General features: G+C 44.4%; 2 protein-coding genes across 2 annotated transcripts in view; one reads left to right on the forward strand and one right to left on the reverse strand.

The window, feature by feature from the left end:
• Positions 1-7974: 7974 nt before the first annotated feature.
• The window catches only part of deptor (DEP domain containing MTOR-interacting protein), a 42970-nt gene continuing 30531 nt past the window's right edge, over positions 7975-20413 (forward strand). The window contains exons 1-2 of the mRNA XM_085473124.1: positions 7975-8420; positions 8589-8681. Coding sequence (XP_085329250.1) covers positions 8407-8420; positions 8589-8681 — 107 coding nt within the window. The 5' untranslated portion in view covers positions 7975-8406. The remainder of the gene's footprint in view (positions 8421-8588; positions 8682-20413) is intronic.
• On the reverse strand, positions 12046-17874 carry LOC146698122 (uncharacterized). The gene is made up of 2 exons (XM_085472760.1): positions 17660-17874; positions 12046-17365 (listed from the first exon to the last, which is right to left on the reverse strand). Exon 2 carries the CDS (start codon positions 17164-17166, stop codon positions 12046-12048), a length of 5121 nt encoding a protein of 1706 aa, XP_085328886.1. The 5' UTR covers positions 17167-17365; positions 17660-17874.

The raw sequence follows: 20413 nt of genomic DNA on the forward strand, positions 1-20413 counted from the left end.
TTAAAGAAAGCTGGTCATTCTGCCTGTCCCATATCTGCCTTCTCACTCTTAATTCCCTTCGTTTTGCAACTACAAGGGCAGGATTGGGCTCTGACTCACAAGTGGCTACTATATGTCCATCTTCCCCACAGCGGAAGCAATACCAGGGCTTGGGCCTAGTACTGGGGCGGCTGGGTGGAGGTGAGTTTTCAGGTTTGGCATGGTCAGGTTTTTTATTTTCAGGTTTCCTTGTTCGAACTGTCTTCAGTGTTGCTTGTTTCTTTGGCTTCAAAACGGCAGCTAATTGGCTTTTTAGATCGGCAACTTGTTTTTTCAGCTCTTCTAGACTATCTGACTGTGCTTGGCGAACATCTGCATTTGTTTCAGTGACCGTCTGTTCATGAGACACTGCTTTTGGTTTCGTGGCGCTAAAGTGTTTCTTCATTCGCGTGTTTTTAACTTCTTGTCGGTTTTCTGCAGTACGCAGGAGAAGCAATAGCTCTGCATAAGTGGGCGGCTCCTTATGCTTTAGCTCCAATTGCAACTCCGTTAGCAAGTTATCATCCCAGCAGCCTCTGTAAAACTGTTTAAGAAGCTGCTTATTTACTTCATGTGGTTCAAGCCCACCTCTGCGCACGGTGTGATTGACTGCCACCTGCAAACGAAGCAGATAAGCAGAGGGCTTTTCACCATGATCTTGGAGGGTGTTCATGAAGCGTACAAACAGTTCCTCACCATCTTCGACGGTGCCAAAAGCTGAATCCAGAAGTTTAAGATAGTCTGCAGGAGTGGCTTCTGGCCCAAGAGGGCGGATGACATCAGAAGCGGGAGCAAGGAGACTTTCAAGAATCTTACGAGTTTTTCCCAACTCGGACAAAGAAGCATCTTCCATCAACAAGTCAACATGAGAACGCCATGTTTCATAGTCAGCTTCGCTGTAAGGTCTGGGCATCTTGCCAGAGAAAGCTCTGAGTCTTAATGTAGAGTGAGCATGTGATGTCTTTTCAACACTCTTGACAACATGCTCGACTACTACTTTCTGAACCTCTGGTGGGTTGAGGTCAGTTGGACTCAACATTTGAGGTGTCAAGTTTGGTCTCATGGGGCGTTGGAATGTGCCCTGAATGGGTTCAGGAGGGTGAGGCAGTTCAGTTAAGACTGAAGGTGAGGCTCCAAGTTGTGTGGATCCTACCACAGGGCAAGTCTGATCAGCAGCATCATTTTCAGGGTTTCTCTCAGCTGTCTCAGCAGCTTCAATGGTGTTCCCTATTGTGGATAGGGCCTCCCGCAACACTTCTTCGAAATCCTTCCCACTTAACTTGGCTAAACCCTTCAGGTTGCTAATGTAAGCCTCAGTAACACTGCCCCCTACGGTCTTAGTATAGACGTCAGTTAAGGCTCGAATGCGGTAACTGACATCTGGATTGTCAGTGGACTGTAAGAGGTAAGGCAGCTTAGGTGCTAATATTTCCACGGCTGCACCGGACTCGAACTCTACAATCTGACTTTTGTGGAATGCAGAAGAGTCATCATCGACAGCGAGTACTCTACGAATAGTACCATGTTGCTCCAGAAACTCAAATACCTCTTTGTCTTTATCTCTATCTGTAACACCGCTAACAATAATGGCATTTGGTACTTTAACGGCATACTTCTCGACAAAATCCATTTTCATAGTATGTGAGCGTCTGATCAAGGGTCAAAGAGGATTCCAATGTTGTCACACAACACTCTAGGCTCCTGGCTGGCTCGCCACTTTTACTTATGTAACACTGGTGGTGCAATACTAGACCTGTTAGTGCTACTTCTTGCCTTCTTTGCATGTAGTGCGGGCAGTATAGTTACCTTTAACCACAGTACGCGGACAGAAGGGAAATATGGACCAGATCAGACAGGTTCTAGATTCGTAGAAGCCAAGGGTGTATGACAACAGAGGACTTGTACACAGTAGGTGTAGAAAACACAATTGCATTTATTAGCAATTATTAAAGTTGTGCACATTTAACAAAAGTAGAGCGCGCTTCTTGAAAACAAAATAAAATAAACCCCACAAATGGTCGACCTAAGGATATATTGTCTTTTGTGTCTTTTTTTTAAAAGTCAATTTCAGTCTTTCAATGTTCAGTAGTCACTCAGTGTGTTTGTAACCAGTCGGGTTACAATCTACCAGTTCATCCGGCTCTTTGGGCTGGGCTCGCCATCCAGTACTGGAAAAGGGATCCTCGATTCTTCTCAGGTCCTCAAAACCAATCCAATCCAAATAAGCAAAGGAAAAAACCTGACCATGCAAAGCAACAAATGCTACACGGGGCTTCACAGTGCTCACGTTGGCTCACGGCCTCTGGAATACAGTATCACTCTTATTATTCTCGCCGAAAAAAGGACTTTCACTATCCAGCTAGCTTCTTCGCCGCACGGGTAAACTGATCTTTCACCGTCTGTGTCTCTGGCGTATCTTACTGGCACACGAAGGCACGCACAGGTGTCTCAGCAGCGCACAGACTGGGGGGAGGGTCAGACCGGCCAATGATTGGTCGCTCAGTGGATCTGACAAACACACTCTAAAGGACTAAGTCCTGCCCCCACACCATCTATATACCACATATACATATGTACATATTAAACTTATGTTTACATGCTTTTTATCAGTATTTATTATAATTAATTTAGTTTTTATCAATATTTATTCCCATCGTGAGAGTATGAATATTTATACTTTTAATCCCGTTTTTAACACTGGGTTACAAAAGGGCTTAAATACATACATGAGGTGATCAGGGGAAGTGGAGACACATGGGGGAACAGCTGACTGACATAAACCTAATGACAGGACCAGGAGAGGAAAGCTAAATACAATGAACAAAGAACACATGACACTGTCAGAATAAAACAGGAAACACTAAAACTAGACATGACAACCCGAACTTGACAATGTAAGACACAGACATGAAACACATGAAGAGCAGGGGAGATTTACCATAGTTGGAAACACGAGGGGGAAATAATAACTAGAAACACTTAGGCATGATAACAAATGAACTTGAAAACCTGAAGGGCTTAAACATAAACTATAAACATCAAAATGAACTAAAACTCAAAACACTGGGTCATAAGACCCAGGATCGTGACAGAAGAAGTCACTTGAATGAGTGACAAAACGTTTCTCCCACTGAAAACGCCACATCCAGATGAACAGAATCAACTTTTTGGAATCACTGTTGTCAAGACTGTCTCCAGGATCCACCCCTTAACTTCAGTGAAATTCTGACTGCCATGAAGACAGTAAGTCGAAGTTTATAACATAATAATAATAATCATCCTGAAGGCTAATCAAAGTTTATATATACTTAACCCAGCTATTTTTAATAAAGTAAATTAAAGTTAGGAGAGTTGTGAGCAAATTCTAATTCATATTCTATTAGCTAATATACAGCATTGTGCGACAAGCTATTATGTAGCAAGCTATCATATGCAACCCTGATAATGTTAAATACTACACGGTTTGTTTAACATACTAGTTTGCACATTGGGACATGAGCAAATAAAGTAAGAGTAGCACAATTAATTGCCCATCAGAGACTGACCGAGTTTTTTTGTCCTTTTTTGAAACAGAATGGATCCTAGATTTAGAAGAAGGAGAGGGGACGGCTGTGCCAGTCTCTTTGACACAGAAGAGGCCATGACAGTCAAAGCCGAGAAAAGCCCATGGGCCTGAGCTCTCTCACCTGAGAAGGTAAAAGAGTCAGCAAGGATGGCTGTTCTGTCAAGGTGGGGACCCTGATAATGAACACCATCTTCTGCAGTTTGGAATCTTCAGGGGCCATAAGCTTCAGACTGGCTGAAAATGTACTGGATTATGCTAGGTATGTAGTTCCTCTCTCACACACACAAAATATAAGTTAAAAGATTATTGTACTTTTATTCTCTGTTATCGGTTTAATAGAGAATTTTCCTTCCTGCTGGCTGGATCCATACCAGATATTGACCAGAGGTGGATTTCCAAAACCTTGTACAAGTGGTTGCGCTTTAATCAATCAGAGGTGGACCACACAAAGGTAGACAGAATGTGCAATTCACTGACTTCAAGTGCTCTGCCTGCACTGGAGCAGTACTTTGGCCAGCCCCTGTTCCTTTGGATGGATAGGACGCTGTGGCGTGTGAGGCTGTACTGTCCACATCCAGACTGTTGCAAGTCAGATCTTATATCTGCTGGACTACATTAGTAGATCAAGCTCATAGTTGATATCGGCAACTCTTATTACTTGGCTTCAGAATATCTTGCCTGTAGGAGCTGCAAACAAAAGATGATCAGCTGGAGCCACACCATCATTTCCCAGCTAGATGTTGGCCATCGCAATTCCACTTCCCATGTCTTCTGACATACTGTACAAGCTGGGATGTGACATCCAGGTTGTGTTCTTCATGCATCAGCGTAGGTTGGGAAACAGAAGCAGCCAAAAAAAAGCAACTGGAGGAAGAGCATGCTAAAAGCTGGCTTGAGAAGCAAATTCAGTTTCTCACTGCCTGCAGGACCTAAATATCATTGACTGATGCAGGTATATGCCCAAGATGTCCTCAGCAGGCTGGATAAAGTGAAGGCCTCCATCACATCCCTGTTTGGACAGGCTATCAAAATGGACTTCGCCAAGAAGATTGTGAGGAAGCTGGCAGGTGAGCCCCGGTATACAGCTGCTTGGGTAACAAATGTTACTAGGAGATTTGCTACTGGATGCCCAACTGATTCCCACGCTCTCTACTCTGGTTTCATGGCCCAAGTCACCAGCTACATCTTTTTGTGGCATGACAGCGACCTGCAATGACTCAGGGCAGCTAAGCCCACAGAAGCAAGGAAACAAGTCACATGTGCCCTACAGAAGCAGATGTGACAAGCTACATCACCAAAGCAGAGATGAGGACGGTGAGGAAGTCATGCTCAAGCAGTTGACTGAGGCATAGGATGGAGAGAGGAGCTGCAACACTTTTGTTGTCCCTCTGATCCACTCTGCAAGGATGCCAGAAATCTGGAAGACCCTACGAAAAAAAATCCCTGCCTTGAGTATGAAGGGTTCCTATGGTTCCTCACCCACCTGCAGCTGCTTGGCTGGTGGATGTGCCTTACACCACCCAGCACTATTATAAGAGGAAAAGACAGAAGGAGAAATATAGTGACAGTTATGTAAGGAAGACTAATAAAATCATGTGTAAACAGTGTCAGCAGAGGGGGACTCTACCACACACCAGCAGTAATTTGGCATTTGGTACTGCCAAGCCACAGCTGCCATGACTCTGGCTGAGTGGGGGGCTACTAGCTCATATAAAGCATTGGGTGCAAAATTATTATTAGTGGTGACAAACATAAGGCCTGGGGGTCTCAATCGGCCCACTGGATGGCTTTGGAAAATATGAAGAAGAATATGGGGGCCTACATTTTTTACTTAACCCTGTATTTTAAGTTTACAGCTTTTGTTGGTGATAAGAACCCCGACCTGCCGCATACACCCACACAGAAATAGTTAAGTAATTTGTCCCACACGCCATCAAACTGTTTAACTCCTCTCTGGAGGGGAGAGGGAGGGGAAACAGGAGGACAAAGGAGGGGGGAACAACTAAGCTGTAGTGCCTCTTCACCTCACTGTGCAATACCTTGTGCAATACTTATGTAAATAGTCAACAGTGCAATAGACCTCAATACTTGAAATGTGCAATTCACTTGTATTTTTATTTTTATTCCTATTTATTCTATTTATCCCCTTTGTATATTTTATTTATATTTGTCTCTGTATTTATATATGTGTGTGTATGTGTGTGTGTGTGTGTGTATATATATATATATATAATATTCTGTAACTCTGTAACTTCTGTCGGTGCTGTGCTTTTTTGGAAATCGAATTTCCCAGAGGAACCCACCCGAGGGATTAATAAAGTTCTATCTTATCTTATCTTATCTCTTATCTTAAACAATTAAATGAAAGCAGTCGAGAACTTGATAGATTATTTACCTTATCAAGAGAGAAGGAGGCTATTACAAAAGTATTTCAGTTGTGTGGTTGTTCTGCCTTTGTTCTGCAGGGATGGCCCAACTGAAACAGATTAAGCTCCCAAGTGGTTCCATTTCCTTGTTACCTCTGAAAGAAACCTACCCAGCTGCCTGCCCTTTCCTGCCTCCTCCCATTCTCTTGTACCTCACCAACCTGTGATGGGTTCATGGATGTGCTTTACACCGCCCAGCATTATCATAAGAGAAAAGGGCAGGGGGAGAAGAACAGTGGCAAAAATGAAGTGGTACGCAAGGAAGAATAATACCATCACATGTAAACAGTGTTGGCAGCAGTTGGTGCTGCCAGGCCACAGCCACCAAGACTCTGACTGAGTGGAGGGCAGGAAGAAAGATGCTCTACCCTGACTCTAGTACACTGCATATTTAATGTAATTTCAGTTTATTATAGACCATAGAAGTGATCCGTTCATTGTGGGTTATGCCATATTACACCATAACCCAGAAGTTCTTGTCTATTGTTCAATTTCGCCACGTTTCTCTTTTGTCTTGGTGCATGCTCAATCATCCAGGTAAGGAAATCCCAGAAGGCTGGACTGAAGGAACAGGGAGAAATAGCCGAGGTATGCCAAATTGCACAAGGACTGGACTGAAAATCAGTGGCAACAGGTCTGACAGAGTGATTAATCCAAATTTTACATTTTTGGTTTGTATTATTGGTGTTTACTGAGGAGCCAGGAGAGCTGTACAGCAGTGAGTGTTTACAGCCATCTGTATAACACAGTGGAGGCTTCTGTCATGCTTTGGGGCTACATTTGTGGTGGTGGAGATCTTGTCAGAATTGATGGAATTATGAAAGCAGGGCCATCAGATTTTGGTCCACCACACAACAACATCTTTTAAAATGTCCAATTAGCTACAGCTTCATTTTTCAGCATGACAATGACCCCAAACACAGAGCCAATGCAGTAAAAGAGAAAGATGCACAGAGGAAGACTATCAGTTATAGATTGGCCTCCACACTGAAGCGGTGTGGGATGCTTGTGACACAGAACAGGACGCAGCCAACATCCAAAGAAAATATCGGCGTAACTTCTTAGACAGGTACTAAATCTGTTTTTTGGTTTGTTTGTTTGTTTTTTGTTTATATACTCTATCCAGAAAATCAGTGGACCTGTTTCCAATTTTCCAAACAAAATATAGAGAAATGAAGGAGTGGCTGTACATAAATGTACAGTAACACAGAATACTTTGTTTTTGAGTTGGAACTAATCTTCCAGTTCCTCGACAAGTTTCGACATATGTTGTTATTTTATACATTGAGCAACACATGTAAGGCAGTGTGCATGTCCACAGGAATTTGTGTGCTGCTGCTGCGTAGGTTGAGCTACACCCTCACATGTCATAGGAGGATGTTTTGGTAGCTTATGATTGGATTCCTGTTGCCTGTGAGAGTTTGTCCTGAGGCCTTTTTAGCTACAAGTAGGCTACACTGACACACTTTATTTGAATAGAAATTGCAGTTGGCATTCTTTGTCTGCACTGAATTGCTTTATAGGATGTTACATAATCTCCTTCTGTGTCTTTCCCCCCTCTTTTGTACACTATAGCATATACATTTAACAGGTAAAGGAGGTGGAGACGTCCCATTTTGTGGAATAAATACAAACAAATCTTATTATTAAGCTCCAAATTGTTACTAATTTAGTTTGTGTAAATCACAGGTGTTACAGTTGCTTTTACAGTTGTAAATGACAGAATGCCTTTTTTTCCTCTAGAAAATACACGAACACGTGCAAAGAAGAAAGGTGTACAACCCGAATTTGTAGCTAAAATTACCCCCTCATGTCCCACCTATCCTACCTCATTCTTTCCAGAAGCGAGCGCACGCACACCTGCACACGCTCACACACACATACATCTCTGCAATCCCGCCCCTTCGGTGAACTCCCCCAGTGACGTCAGCAGAGTCCTCCCAATGGGCTTTGTGGATGGGCTCCGGCTGCTCCGTGCAGAAAACGTGCAGTCAGCTCGTGTGGTTGGTCGCACGGGGGGACAAACAAACAGAGCACCGCACGGAGGGAGAGAAAGAGAGAAAGAGAGAGAGAGAGAGAGAGAGAGAGAGAGAGAGCTGCTGTCACTAGCGCTGAATTCAAAGATTAAACGCAGGGGTTCAAGGAGACTACGAGGAGGAGGGGGCATGCATGCATGCACTGATCTGTAAGAGTAGATTTTCTTGTTTGGGTTTTTTTTTCCAATCCAGGGAACTGAAAGTGGAGAACTGCTGATGAAGCTGCAGGCGCACTGAGGCGCTGCCTGGATTGTTTTTGCGTCTCACTCCCGGCATTGTTGCTCGTGTTTCCCGGGATGGAATAATTCCTTTCTTCGCTTTCATCCAAGGAATACCTGCGAGCCTACCCTCACCGCTCTCCATGGTGCTTGAAGGGTAAGCAGAAACCGAGGTGTCAGTGCATTGTTTGTCATCAGCGCACGGATCTTCTCCACGCCTTTGTCCAATCCGGTGATTCTTTATGCGTTTGTCACCTAAAAAGCAGTGATGCACATTTGGATGCATAGAAACACAACCCCCCCTGCCCTTTGCTTCTTGTTTCAGTAGAGAGATGGACGGCATCGGGAACACCATGCAGAAGAAGGCTGCCGAGCTGGAGCGTCTGGCCGAGGTGCTTGTCACCGGGGAACAGCTCAGGTATGTCGGTCGGTTCAGCTCCAAGTTCTCGTAGAATTCACAGGGTGTAGCGTCCTACCTTGTTTTTGGCAAAGTTTGTGGTACCTTTCGTGTGATTTGACAGCTTTAATAGCAAGGAATTCCTAGCAGTTTTTAAGTTACTATGCATGCTCATGTCAGCATGTTTTGGGTACATGTAAAAGGCCATGACAGTAAATAAGGGAAGCGGGTTTTGGGAGATATTTGACAGCAGGTTAATAACCATGCAACCACGTGGCTCCCTCTCCATGCAAACGGGTACAGCAGCCTGTTTTTGTTTTGTTTTTTTGCCCCACTGCACCATGCACAACCAAACAAAGACATTCGCACATGCATAACCTTCCTCGTGCACGCTGTTGCTCCTCATCTCCACTATGTAACGCATTTTCACGTTACTATATCACTTTAATGTCCAGAATCTGCAGGATCCTGCTTTGCAGCATTCATTTCTGGTGCTCCATCTATACAGTGCCCTTTGAGCCCCGCAGAGAATGATGAACTTACTAACCCGGTGTCATTATCAAGCCCTGCCCATTCATCCTATCAGGGATTTGTACCAACACTGCTAGCAGTGTTGTTGACATGCTGTACCCTTTGACCCACTGTACTGTAAAAAAGAAAAAAAGACTACATAACCAGCAGTTCATTCACTACTTCATACCCCCAGCAATGAATAGAGGCCCAGTTGGTAAAGCATGGCATCAATGCCTGGAATTTCAGCCCCCAACTGAACTATATGGAAATATGTGGCTAAAGTATGTTTTTGTGGTTGTGTTTTGAAGTATGTTGCTTTCCAAAAAACCACAAGCAGTATCACTTCAGTCTTCCTAAAGAGATTAACAGTTTGCTTGCAACAGTTTTCCCTGTTTATCATTATATGCTCACCATGTGTGTGTGTGTCAGTGTCCTTGGCACTGCGGCACACTGAGATTGCCAGCTGGCATTGTGGTCAGTGTCAGTGAACGAAAGGTTGGTTGTGGAGGCTGTTCCAGGGTCTCCTGAGATGCCGCTGTTCTGGGGAAAGGACTCAAGGTTGTGGCTTGTAAGACTTGCTCTCTGGCCTAAATCTTAATTCCTGACAGTTTCAAAGATGTCTTTTTGTCACTGCCTTGCTTCACGCTTGAACAGTTCAACTGTTTGATGGATTGCAAAAAAAATTGAATATAATAAAATAAAATGAATTTGGTACACATATAGATTTTGGTGCCACGCTTGATGGCTGCTTTTTGGATGGACAAACACTGAGGAATAAATTTAATTTTATCTGTTGCCATCGCCAGGTCAGCGTTTCCCATACTATGGATAGTGCATGAATAGAAACCAAAACTGTTCTTGGCTGCTTTTTTGTATGTATGTATGCATATAAAAAATGACCTTCAGTGAATATAGTAAACATTATTTATGCTTGCAATCAGCATGTTAAATTGCCTTTGTGAGCATTTAGGAATGCTGACGTTAACATTTAGATTAATGCGGTGCAGTGGGTAAGTGCAGTCTCCTTCAGTGGCTAGTGTGGCTATAGAAAGTCGGAAAAATTGTGTCAGGCACTGTCCTTTATTTCTAGCACTCAGCGAAATGAAAACATAGTCACTGTTTCAACCCGGTTTCATTACCTCACTGTTAAATCTTGTGGCCACCGTATAGTTATAGTACAGGGCAGCCAAAAATCACGAATCAGTGCTGTGCAAAGGTCTCGGGCCATATGTTCTCTATTTTCTTATTTCTTAAGGACATGACTTTAAGAGTGGTTTTTTAGGATCACCACTTGCCCAGTTTTCCACACCATGCTGCAAAGTCTTCAGCTAATAACACCTTGTTGGTGCACAAGCACAATTTTATCTTTGGCATTTTTCATATATTTAACTAAAGAAATGCAAGAAAAACTGGCTGGTAATACACAGTGCCTAAAATACAATTAAAATTCATTCTTGGCTAAGTTTTCTCTTATGTACAGTATTTGTTTTATCTTCTGCCCTCAGCTGAATGTCTCTATCCAGCTTATGCAGTGAGCTAAACATAAAATGGCTTCAGTAAACACTCAGGAGACCGCGTGCCATTCTTCGGAGCTTTACTGATCCTTATTTTCCTTTTTTGTAAAACTGTAATAACAGAAACAGAATACAGTGTATTCACTCTCCATACAAATACACAAAGATTACATTAAATATTGTTGACTTATGTAAACAGTCACTACACAATCAAGAGATACAGAGATGGTAAGAGATACAGCTAACACCACATGCTGGTATGCTTCATGTTAGCAGGCTAAACAAAGGGCTAACAGCTAGCTTGTGCTAGTAATGTAACAAACTCGCTAAACACACAAGAAGCTCATTACTTTGCTGAACAAGGTACTAATAAGTGGGAACAATAAACCGTTTTGCCACACTTACAGATTATGCCTTTTCAAGGGCGTCAGATGCAGGAATTTACAGAGACACAGCCAAATGGACCTTCCCTGTCGAGCGCTGGGAGAAAACCACTGCTTGCGCTCTAACATGGTGCTACCCTGTCAACCCACTAGATGGCAGGCTTTGCCCAGACAAGATCAGGAATAAACATATTTTCTGACATGTTGCAACAGTTAATTACAGAACGAATGATTATGACCCGCCATATAACAAACTTATAAAAAACATGCCTTAGAAATAACAGGAGGGACAGAATACTCCCCGCCTGACGTCTGCAGGACGTCACACCAACTAAAGCTGAATCCCACTATTACAAAGGATATTAAGAGTCTTTCAGACTTAGCTCTTAGGTACCAACAAGACGACTTCACTGATGGGTCTCAGGTACACTCTACATTCGCCACTGCGGATGATCTTGACTTCAATCTTCCTTACTCTGCCATCTTGACTGGGGAAGGTCTTTGTGACTAGCCCTAGTGGCCAGTCAATCCTGTTTTCTTGTCCCTCTTTGAGCAGGACCACATCTCCAATTTGTAGATTGGGCTTTGATGCCCTCCACTTGCGACGACCCTGTAGTCCGCTGAGGTACTCTCTCCTCCATCGTCCCCAGAAGGTACTGTACACGTCTCCATTGCGCTCTAAACAGGTCCTGATCGTGGAACTGACCTGGTGGTACTGGGGGCGCACCAACCTTTTGTGTGAGTAGCATGGCAGGAGTGAGAATCTCAGGATGCTCTGAGTCAGCAGAAACTGTGGTAAGTGGCCTTGAGTTGACTATTGCAGTGACCTCCGACATGAATGTCACTAACACCTCATGTGTGAGCTTTGCATTTCCATGCTGCAGCAGCATTACGTCAAGGATCCGCCGACTGACGCCAATCATGCGCTCCCAAGATCCAGCCATGTGCGATGCATGTGGAGGGTTAAATTGCCACTCAGCTTCTGTCTCCAAGATACTTGTTGATTTTGTCATTATGACAACCCTTCTTGTCGATTTGGAGTTCTCTGCAAGCACTCACAAAGTTTGTGCCGCAGTCGGATCTGAGTAGTTTAACAGCACCTCGCATGGCAACGAAACGGCGCAGAGCATTAATGAAAGATGAAGTGTCCATTGCTTCTATCACTTCGATATGTATGGCACGAGTGCTCATACACGTAAAGATCACTGCCCATCTCTTGGCCTCTGCTTGACCTCCTCGTGTCTTTCTGACTGTAACAGGCCACGGACCAAAAACATCTAGGCCCACACACGTGAAAGGAGGGTCTGTACACATTCTGTCTTCTGGTAGATCTGACATGATCTGCTCTTGTTGCTTGCCCCTTAATCTGCGGCATATGACACAGTTGAAGATGACACTACTGACGGCTCTTTTCCCACCCACAATCCAAAAACCTGCAGCTCTGATTGCACCTTCGGTGAAGTGTCTGCCCTGATGACATACTTGTGCGTGAAAGTGTCTGATTATGAGCTGGGTTATGTGGTGTTTACTGGGAATGAGCATGGGGTGTGTCTCATCTGTTGACAGTTGAGCTCTTGCGAGCCGGCCACCGACCCTAAGGACTGCATCAGCGTCTATGTAAGGACTCAGCTTGCTAAGTGGACTTTGTGTGCGAATGGACTCACTCTGCTCCATGCGCTTGATGTCATCCGCATACACCTCTTTTTGAACTGCACGAATGATAGTAACCTTGGCCTGCTGGAGCTGTTCTTCTGTAGCATAGTTGTTGCACTTGTGCCATCCACGACATGTGCTCTCTGTTTCACCTTTAAACGACTCGGCAATGTGCAGCAGTCTGGCAATAGTTTTTAGCAGACGACTCCAATTTGAGAATCTCTCGAACCTTGTGGTCCCGAGCTCTTTTTTTGACAGAAAGGTGGCACAGGATACGATATCTGGGCGCAGCTCAGTGTCGTTTTCAGGGCAAACAAGGTCAAAAGGTTCTTTCTGTATTTGTCGTTGGCCTGAATCTGTAAGGAAGGCAGGTCCGCTAAGCCATGTAGAGTGAGACAGATGCTCAGCGGGCAGTGCTCGTGTGGCATGGTCAGCTGGGTTTAGCTGTGTGGGTACGTAATGCCATTGGTGGGTCTGGGTAGAACGCCTAATGCGCTCCACACGGTTATGCACATACACATAAAAGCGTCTTTTTTCATTGAAAATATATCCAAGGACCACCTTCGAGTCGGTGTAGAAGTTCACCTCATCGATAGTAGTGTGAAGCTCCTGCTGGACCATTTCCGCCACTTCTACAGCCAGCACAGCAGCACAAAGTTCCAGTCTTGGAATTGTGATGTCTGGTTTTGGAGCCAGCCTGGCCTTTCCAAGAAGAAACCCAACTTCACTGAGCCCATTGCCTGCTGTGAGTTTCAGGTAAGCGACGGCTCCAACAGCTTTTGTGGATGCATCACAAAAAACATGCATTTCTTTTCTCTGAGATTCAGATAGTGAGATGGATGTATACATGCGGGAGATCTTGAGCTGTTGTAAGTGCTTTAGGGAATCTTTCCATTGTTGCCACTTGTCCTGTTTCTCCCTCGGCAGCGGTGCATCCCATTCGCTAATGTCCATAGAGATCTCTCTCAGAATGGAGCGGCCTTCGATGCTGACTGGCACAGCGAAGCCGAGTGGGTCATACAAACTGTTGATGACTGACAATACACCACGTTTGGTGAAAGGCCTGTCATTGATTTCAACTTGAAATGACAATTGGTCTGTCGACAGGTCCCAGCCTAACCCAAGGCTGCGTTGCATGAGTGGGGCGTGTTGTCCACGTTGGAGTTCCTGCGGGCCTGTGGCTAGATCTTCACTTGGGAAGGCACTGACGACTACAGGGCTGTTGGATGAGATCTTGTGAAGGCGGATGTTAGACTGAGCCAGCATCCTTTGTGTTCTGTGAAGGACGTCAATCGCCTGGGTCTCAGAGGGAAATGACTTTAGCCCATCATCTACATAAAAATGGCGCTCAATAAATTCCCTTACATCACTGCCATATTCTTTCTCTCCTTCCACAGCAGTCTTCTTGAGTCCATAGATGGCAACTGAGGGGGACGGGCAATTCCCAAAAACATGGACTGTCATGTGAAACTCGTCCACTTCTCCATCGAGGTCGTGATCGCGGAACCACAGGAAACGCAGATAATCACGATGGTCCTCTCTGACCGTGAAGTTGTGAAACATCTGCTCCACGTCAGCCATCACAGCATGTGGGTCACCTCGGAATCTGAGAAGCACGCCCACAAGGCTGTTATTGAGATCTGGGCCTTTACACAGTACTTGATTCAGAGACACATTTTCGAACTGGGCGCTTGAATCGAAGACTATTCTGATTTTTGCTGGCTTTTGGGGGTGGTAAACACCAAAGTGTGGGAGATACCAGCATTCTTGGTGGGGTTTGAGAGGGGGTGCCCTTTCTGCATGACCTTTGTCGAAGATCCTTTTCATAAACTCCACATAATGATCTTTCATCTCCGTCTTTCTCTTTAATGTCTTCCGTAGGGACATGAGGCGGTTGAGAGCCTGCTCTCTGTTGTTGGGTAAGCGACGTCGGGGATGACGAAAGGGCAGGGGGGCGACCCAGTTATTTGCATCATCTTTAGCAAACTCTTTGTGCATAATGTTCAGAAACGTCTTATCTTCTGCAGAGAGTGCCATTTTGTCATCATCAGTAGTTTGTTGAAAGATGTGTTTGCCCAGTTCATCTTTGACCTGTGTGCTCTCAAAAAGGGGGCATTCTTCTGTGATCTTCACTTTTGTGTAGATTCTGTTGCCACAGGGAGAGAGAAAACTGGGGCGGCCATTATCCAGTATGTTAGTCTTGTAGGAGTTCAATGTGGGTCTGTGAGCTCCCGAGAGGCAAACATCCCCAACAATTACCCATCCAAGATCAAGCTTTTGGGCATAAGGTGCTTCATTGGGCCCATTTGCCTGGCGTCGAACCTTGTGAGCCTGAATTACATCACGGCCTAAGAGGAGGAGAATATCTGCCTCTGGATCAAGAGGGGGTATTTGTGCAGCTATGTGAGCTAGGTGATGATGAGCAGCTGCAGCTTCTGGGGTGGGTATCTCACTCCTGTTGTCAGGAATCTGATTACACTCTGTCAGTGTTGGTAGTGGTATGGACACTTTTCCGTCCACACCCTCAATGACAAAGCCGTGAGCTCTACGGCCTGTTTTGTTCGTTGTGCCAGAGCATGTTTTCATTGTGTATGGAAAGGCTTCACCATGTACATTAAACATGTCAAAAAAGGGAGAACGAGCCAGTGACACATTACTTTGGTCGTCTAAAATTGCGTACATTTTCGTTTTCATTTGAGGGGCTGTGCTGTGATATACTTTCACCATGCAAATTTTAGAACAAGACCGTCCTTGTTGTCCCTGTCCACATACCTCAGTGCAGTTAGATGTAGTCACTGTGGAGCTCGGGATGTCTGGCTCCCCGCCGTGTGCCTCTGGTGTAGAATCAAAGCTCCCACTTCTCCAAGGGGGTGGCCCGGCATGCATGGCGGAGATGTGGGTATCGCTTTTGCACTCCAGACAACGAATATCAGCTTTACAGTCTTTGGCCCTGTGTTCTGTTGATGAGAGACACTTGTAACAGATCGAAAGCCCTTTGAGCAGACTTTTCCGCTCATCCAGTGTTTTCATCCTAAACCCTCTACATTTTGCAAGTGAATGGGGCTTCATGTGTACTGGACACCGTTTGTCGGGATCAAGAGAGTGAGTGTTAGATTTGTTGCTGGGTGTGCCAACCTGTGTTTTGTTTGCTGTTAGCGGGGCTCTAAAATGTGATTGTCTCACCAGTGGCCTTTCTATCCTCATGTGCCCAGTGCTGTAATTTTGTAGGATAAAGCTGGGGTCAGTTTTCATTTCAGCATTGCTATTTACGAACTGGACAAAGTAGGAGAAAGGCGGATAGTGCACTCTGTGTTCTTTCTTATACTTGGACCCCTGTTTGATCCATGACTCTTGCAGGGTATGTGGGAGTTTTTCCACAATTGGGTTTATGCCTCTTGGAGTGTCAAGAAAGCTGAGGCCTGGCAGATATCCTTCGTTTTTTGCTGCTTCAAGTTCCAGGAGGAGATCTGCAAGTTCCTGTAGAAGGTGATTGTCTCTCGGAGTAACTCTGGGAAAGCTCTCTAGGCGTTTGAACAGAGAAGCTTCAATAACTTCTGATGAGCCATAAATCCTGTCTAGCCTTTGCCATAAACGCTGAAGACCTGTTTCTGGATTGTTAACATGGACAGCCCTGATTCTCAGAGCATGCTGGAGAGACTCCCCACTAAGCCACTTAGTGAGCAGATCGAGTTCTTCACTGCACTTTAGGTTTAAATCTTCAGTGGCATTGTGAAACGTAGATCTCCATGCTAGATAAGTCTCTGGCTTGTTATCAAACACTGTCAGTCCTGCTGTCAGTAGGTCACGACGCGAGAGGAGGGCAGCGAGGTCTGATACATCTGCTTGTCGTTGTGGTTTGGCTGCTCCAACATAGTTGGACCAATGGGGAGGTGGAAGTTTGGGCTGCCAAACAGGTGGAGAACTGGGGGGGTACCCACGCGCAGCTGCTGCTGATATGTCCGGCCCTGTAGTGTGGGTGTTGTCTAAGTCACATTTTTGCTCTCTACTGTGTTTTGACTCACCTTCCATATTAGTGTTATTGTGGAAGTGGGTATCTACATACTCTTGAGTGCGGCTGACAGCCGCAGCTATTGTGGCAGGAATGTCTGGTGGCTTCACAGACTCTGCTTGGTCCAGAACTGCAGCCTCTAGGACCCTTGCAGCTGCAAGTGCTGCTTCGGCTTCTCCCTCCTGCTTCAGAGCATTTAGCGCTGCCTCCATCCGGGCCTTTTCGACCTCCATGTCTATTTGGCGTTTGGCATATTCTGCTCTTGCTCGAGCAGCTTCGGCTTCAGCTCGTGCTCGTGCTGCAGCAAGGCTTGCTGCTGAGCTGTTTGACCGGCGTGAAGCTGCTGAGCTGTTTGACCGGCGTGAAGCTGCTGATCTGCATTCCGACCTGACTTCCAGCTGTGAAAGCTGCGAGGTGTCCCCGTGGTTGGACATGATTGCTGTCGCTGGAGTGTCTCAGGATCCTGGCAGTGCACTTGATGCGTGGACAATCTTTTTACTCTTCTGCCCTCAGCTGAATGTCTCTATCCAGCTTATGCAGTGAGCTAAACATAAAATGGCTTCAGTAAACACTCAGGAGACCGCGTGCCATTCTTCGGAGCTTTACTGATCCTTATTTTCCTTTTTTGTAAAACTGTAATAACAGAAACAGAATACAGTGTATTCACTCTCCATACAAATACACAAAGATTACATTAAATATTGTTGACTTATGTAAACAGTCACTACACAATCAAGAGATACAGAGATGGTAAGAGATACAGTTAACACCACATGCTGGTATGCTTCATGTTAGCAGGCTAAACAAAGGGCTAACAGCTAGCTTGTGCTAGTAATGTAACAAACTCGCTAAACACACAAGAAGCTCATTACTTTGCTGAACAAGGTACTAATAAGTGGGAACAATAAACCGTTTTGCCACACTTACAGATTATGCCTTTTCAAGGGCGTCAGATGCAGGAATTTACAGAGACACAGCCAAATGGACCTTCCCTGTCGAGCGCTGGGAGAAAACCACTGCTTGCGCTCTAACATGGTGCTACCCTGTCAACCCACTAGATGGCAGGCTTTGCCCAGACAAGATCAGGAATAAACATATTTTCTGACATGTTGCAACAGTTAATTACAGAACGAATGATTATGACCCGCCATATAACCAATGGCGTGTCCAGCGGGGTGGCCTGGGGGGGCACAGGCCACCCCCCAAACCAGACTGGCCACCCCAGGTGCCACCCCAAAGGCAAAACAATAAAATTCAATCAAATATCAAATGTCCGATTATGTTTTCACGGTGACGCTCAGATATCCGAGTGTAAGTGAATGCAGCATCGCTTCTGCGCTATGCGCATCACGTTAGCAAAGGTAGGAGAGGAAAGATGGCACTGCAGGAAACAATTTTTCGGTGAAAGAAAATGAGGACAGAATAAATGTCCCGGTAAGTAATATCAAGTTTGTTGAGTTTAGTAAACTTCGGTGAAATTAGAATACCAAGGAAAAAAATAACACTTAAAGAATTATTGCAGCTGTGGAATATTTCAGACAGTATGCTACTGAGGGCAGCTAACATAAGAGTTATGCGTTATAAGATATAATCTAAGTCGTAACATTGCTGTATGGGGCTGCAGATTTGGTTGCAGGTTAACATAGCTGGACTGGCCATCGGGCATACCGGGCATATCCCCAGTGACTTATTTTTTATTTTTTTTGTAATGGCATGAACAATGAGAGGTGGTGGATTGGCCAGATGCAGGTCGATGTGTAGAAATAACTCCGTTGTTTGGTGGTGGCTATGACGGGGCTTCCACAGAGGCAACAGGTGGATGAGGGAAGGGGAGGCAGGAGGAGAGACCCGAAGCAGCCACCAGTCCGAGTGTCAGGTGAACTGAACTTCAGGTAAGAAGTTATGACCTGCAGTCTATCTGGGTCAGATATAAACCAAGTTTAGGTGGAGTTTATTTTCATGTTGCTGACTTTTTACTGTCAGTTGCAATAACTCATACTGCGTTCTAGCCAGTTTGACGGAGTTTTTATACAGCTGGGTGGGTGCTATGATGTTACTGATAGTGAACTTTATTTTATTCATAAGGTTAGTAGAGTTGCCAACGGCTCCTTAAAAAAATGGAATGGTCCCTCATTCAGAGAAAATATTACACGTTTCGTATTGAGCTGAGAAGAGACGCAGTTTGTCCCGGACTTTAGCTAGAATGGAAAAAAGACACAAAACTGGATTTATTCTGTCTTTATGCTGCACAGCTGCCTCTTCTCTCATTCTCTCCCCCTCCCTCTCCTGTTGCTACTTCAATCATGAAACTGATCAATGATCAGCTGATCGGCTTTTCTCTCTTGTTTATCGCCCACTTTGCGCCAGAAAGAGGAAACCAGCAGATGTTGCGCTAAACAACAGCAGCACGTTTAAGCTTGATCGGCTGTTGTTAGAATGTATTTAATATTAATTTCTAGTATCAGCTGATGTTTGCTGGAGCCACAGCTGTAAAGCTGCTGGTCATGATGTCTGTTTAGATATGTGGTGAGAGGGAAACATGAAGATGAAACCAGGAGATGTCCTTACTGAACCATCAGAGCTGAACAGGTGATGGAGAAACAGGTTTACCTTTTAGGTGACATGAATGAGTTGAAGGGAAGTTATGAACTGTTTCTGAGAGACAAATAACACCAGGATCCTTTTTTATGTAGCAGACAGCTGGTAACTGTGCAGGGGCGGGTCTAGCAAAGTTTTGCCAGGGGGCCAGGTAGGGCATTAACAGGGAAAGGTGGGCACAAAGAAATACTTTTCTTTCTTATTCTCATTTAAAATACCTAGTTTTTATTAAATAATTATCTAAATCTTACAACCAAAGTTTTTATCTGACGTAAAATGTATAGAAATCATACATATACCAACAAGACTGTACATCACTGTCACAACAGGGTTTGTTTTCAGTCAAAGTCTTTATGGCTTTACTACCTGGTGGGTCGGTCTGTAGTAAAAATGCCCAATTTTTTTGTCCCAGTCCAGCCCTGCAGGTTAATACTGGCAGTGTCACCATGCCAGCTGACTGTATTTTATCATCAGCCAGTGTTGTTCTTTATCAATATTACCAAAGTTTACGATAAGGCAGCATAGAAAGTATTTACTTGCTTTCAGGTTTCATTCAAATGTTAGTCTTTTCAGTTGTTTCCCCACTTTTTTCCTGTTTCAAAATCAAACACCAGTTTGTGAGAAGATTATCTTCTTTTTTTAACAGGCAGATAAAGTTTTGCATTGGCATTGGCTAATTTGTCAATTGTTTGTTACAAATGTTCGTATTTTAATTTTCAAAAATGTTTTTGCCCAAAACATATGTGCACTATATGTCAGTAAAAATACTATGCAAATATTGCTGTCCTTGACTGCTGAGTAAACACTGACAAAGCACTGATTGTATCTCTTGTACTTTATCAACGCAGTATCTAAAAACTTTGCACCGTAGTGGTTAAAATCTCATTCTAATAAGAGTTAAAAGTGCATTTGGTTATTAGGTTTATAGGATTATTGAATTATGGTTAAGGGTTGGTAGAATTTTTTTTTAAAACATTATCTGCCAATTAAATCTGCCACCCTTCTCCAAATCTGTGCCCCTACCTGGCCCCCCCAACAAAAATTTTCTAGACACGCCACTGCATATAACAAACTTATAAAAAA

The sequence above is a fragment of the Copadichromis virginalis genome, linkage group LG11 (genome assembly GCF_057382275.1).
Source record: "Copadichromis virginalis isolate Kocher_CV1m ecotype Utaka linkage group LG11, C_Virginalis_male_GT1.1, whole genome shotgun sequence".
Classification (NCBI taxonomy): Eukaryota; Metazoa; Chordata; class Actinopteri; order Cichliformes; family Cichlidae; genus Copadichromis; species Copadichromis virginalis.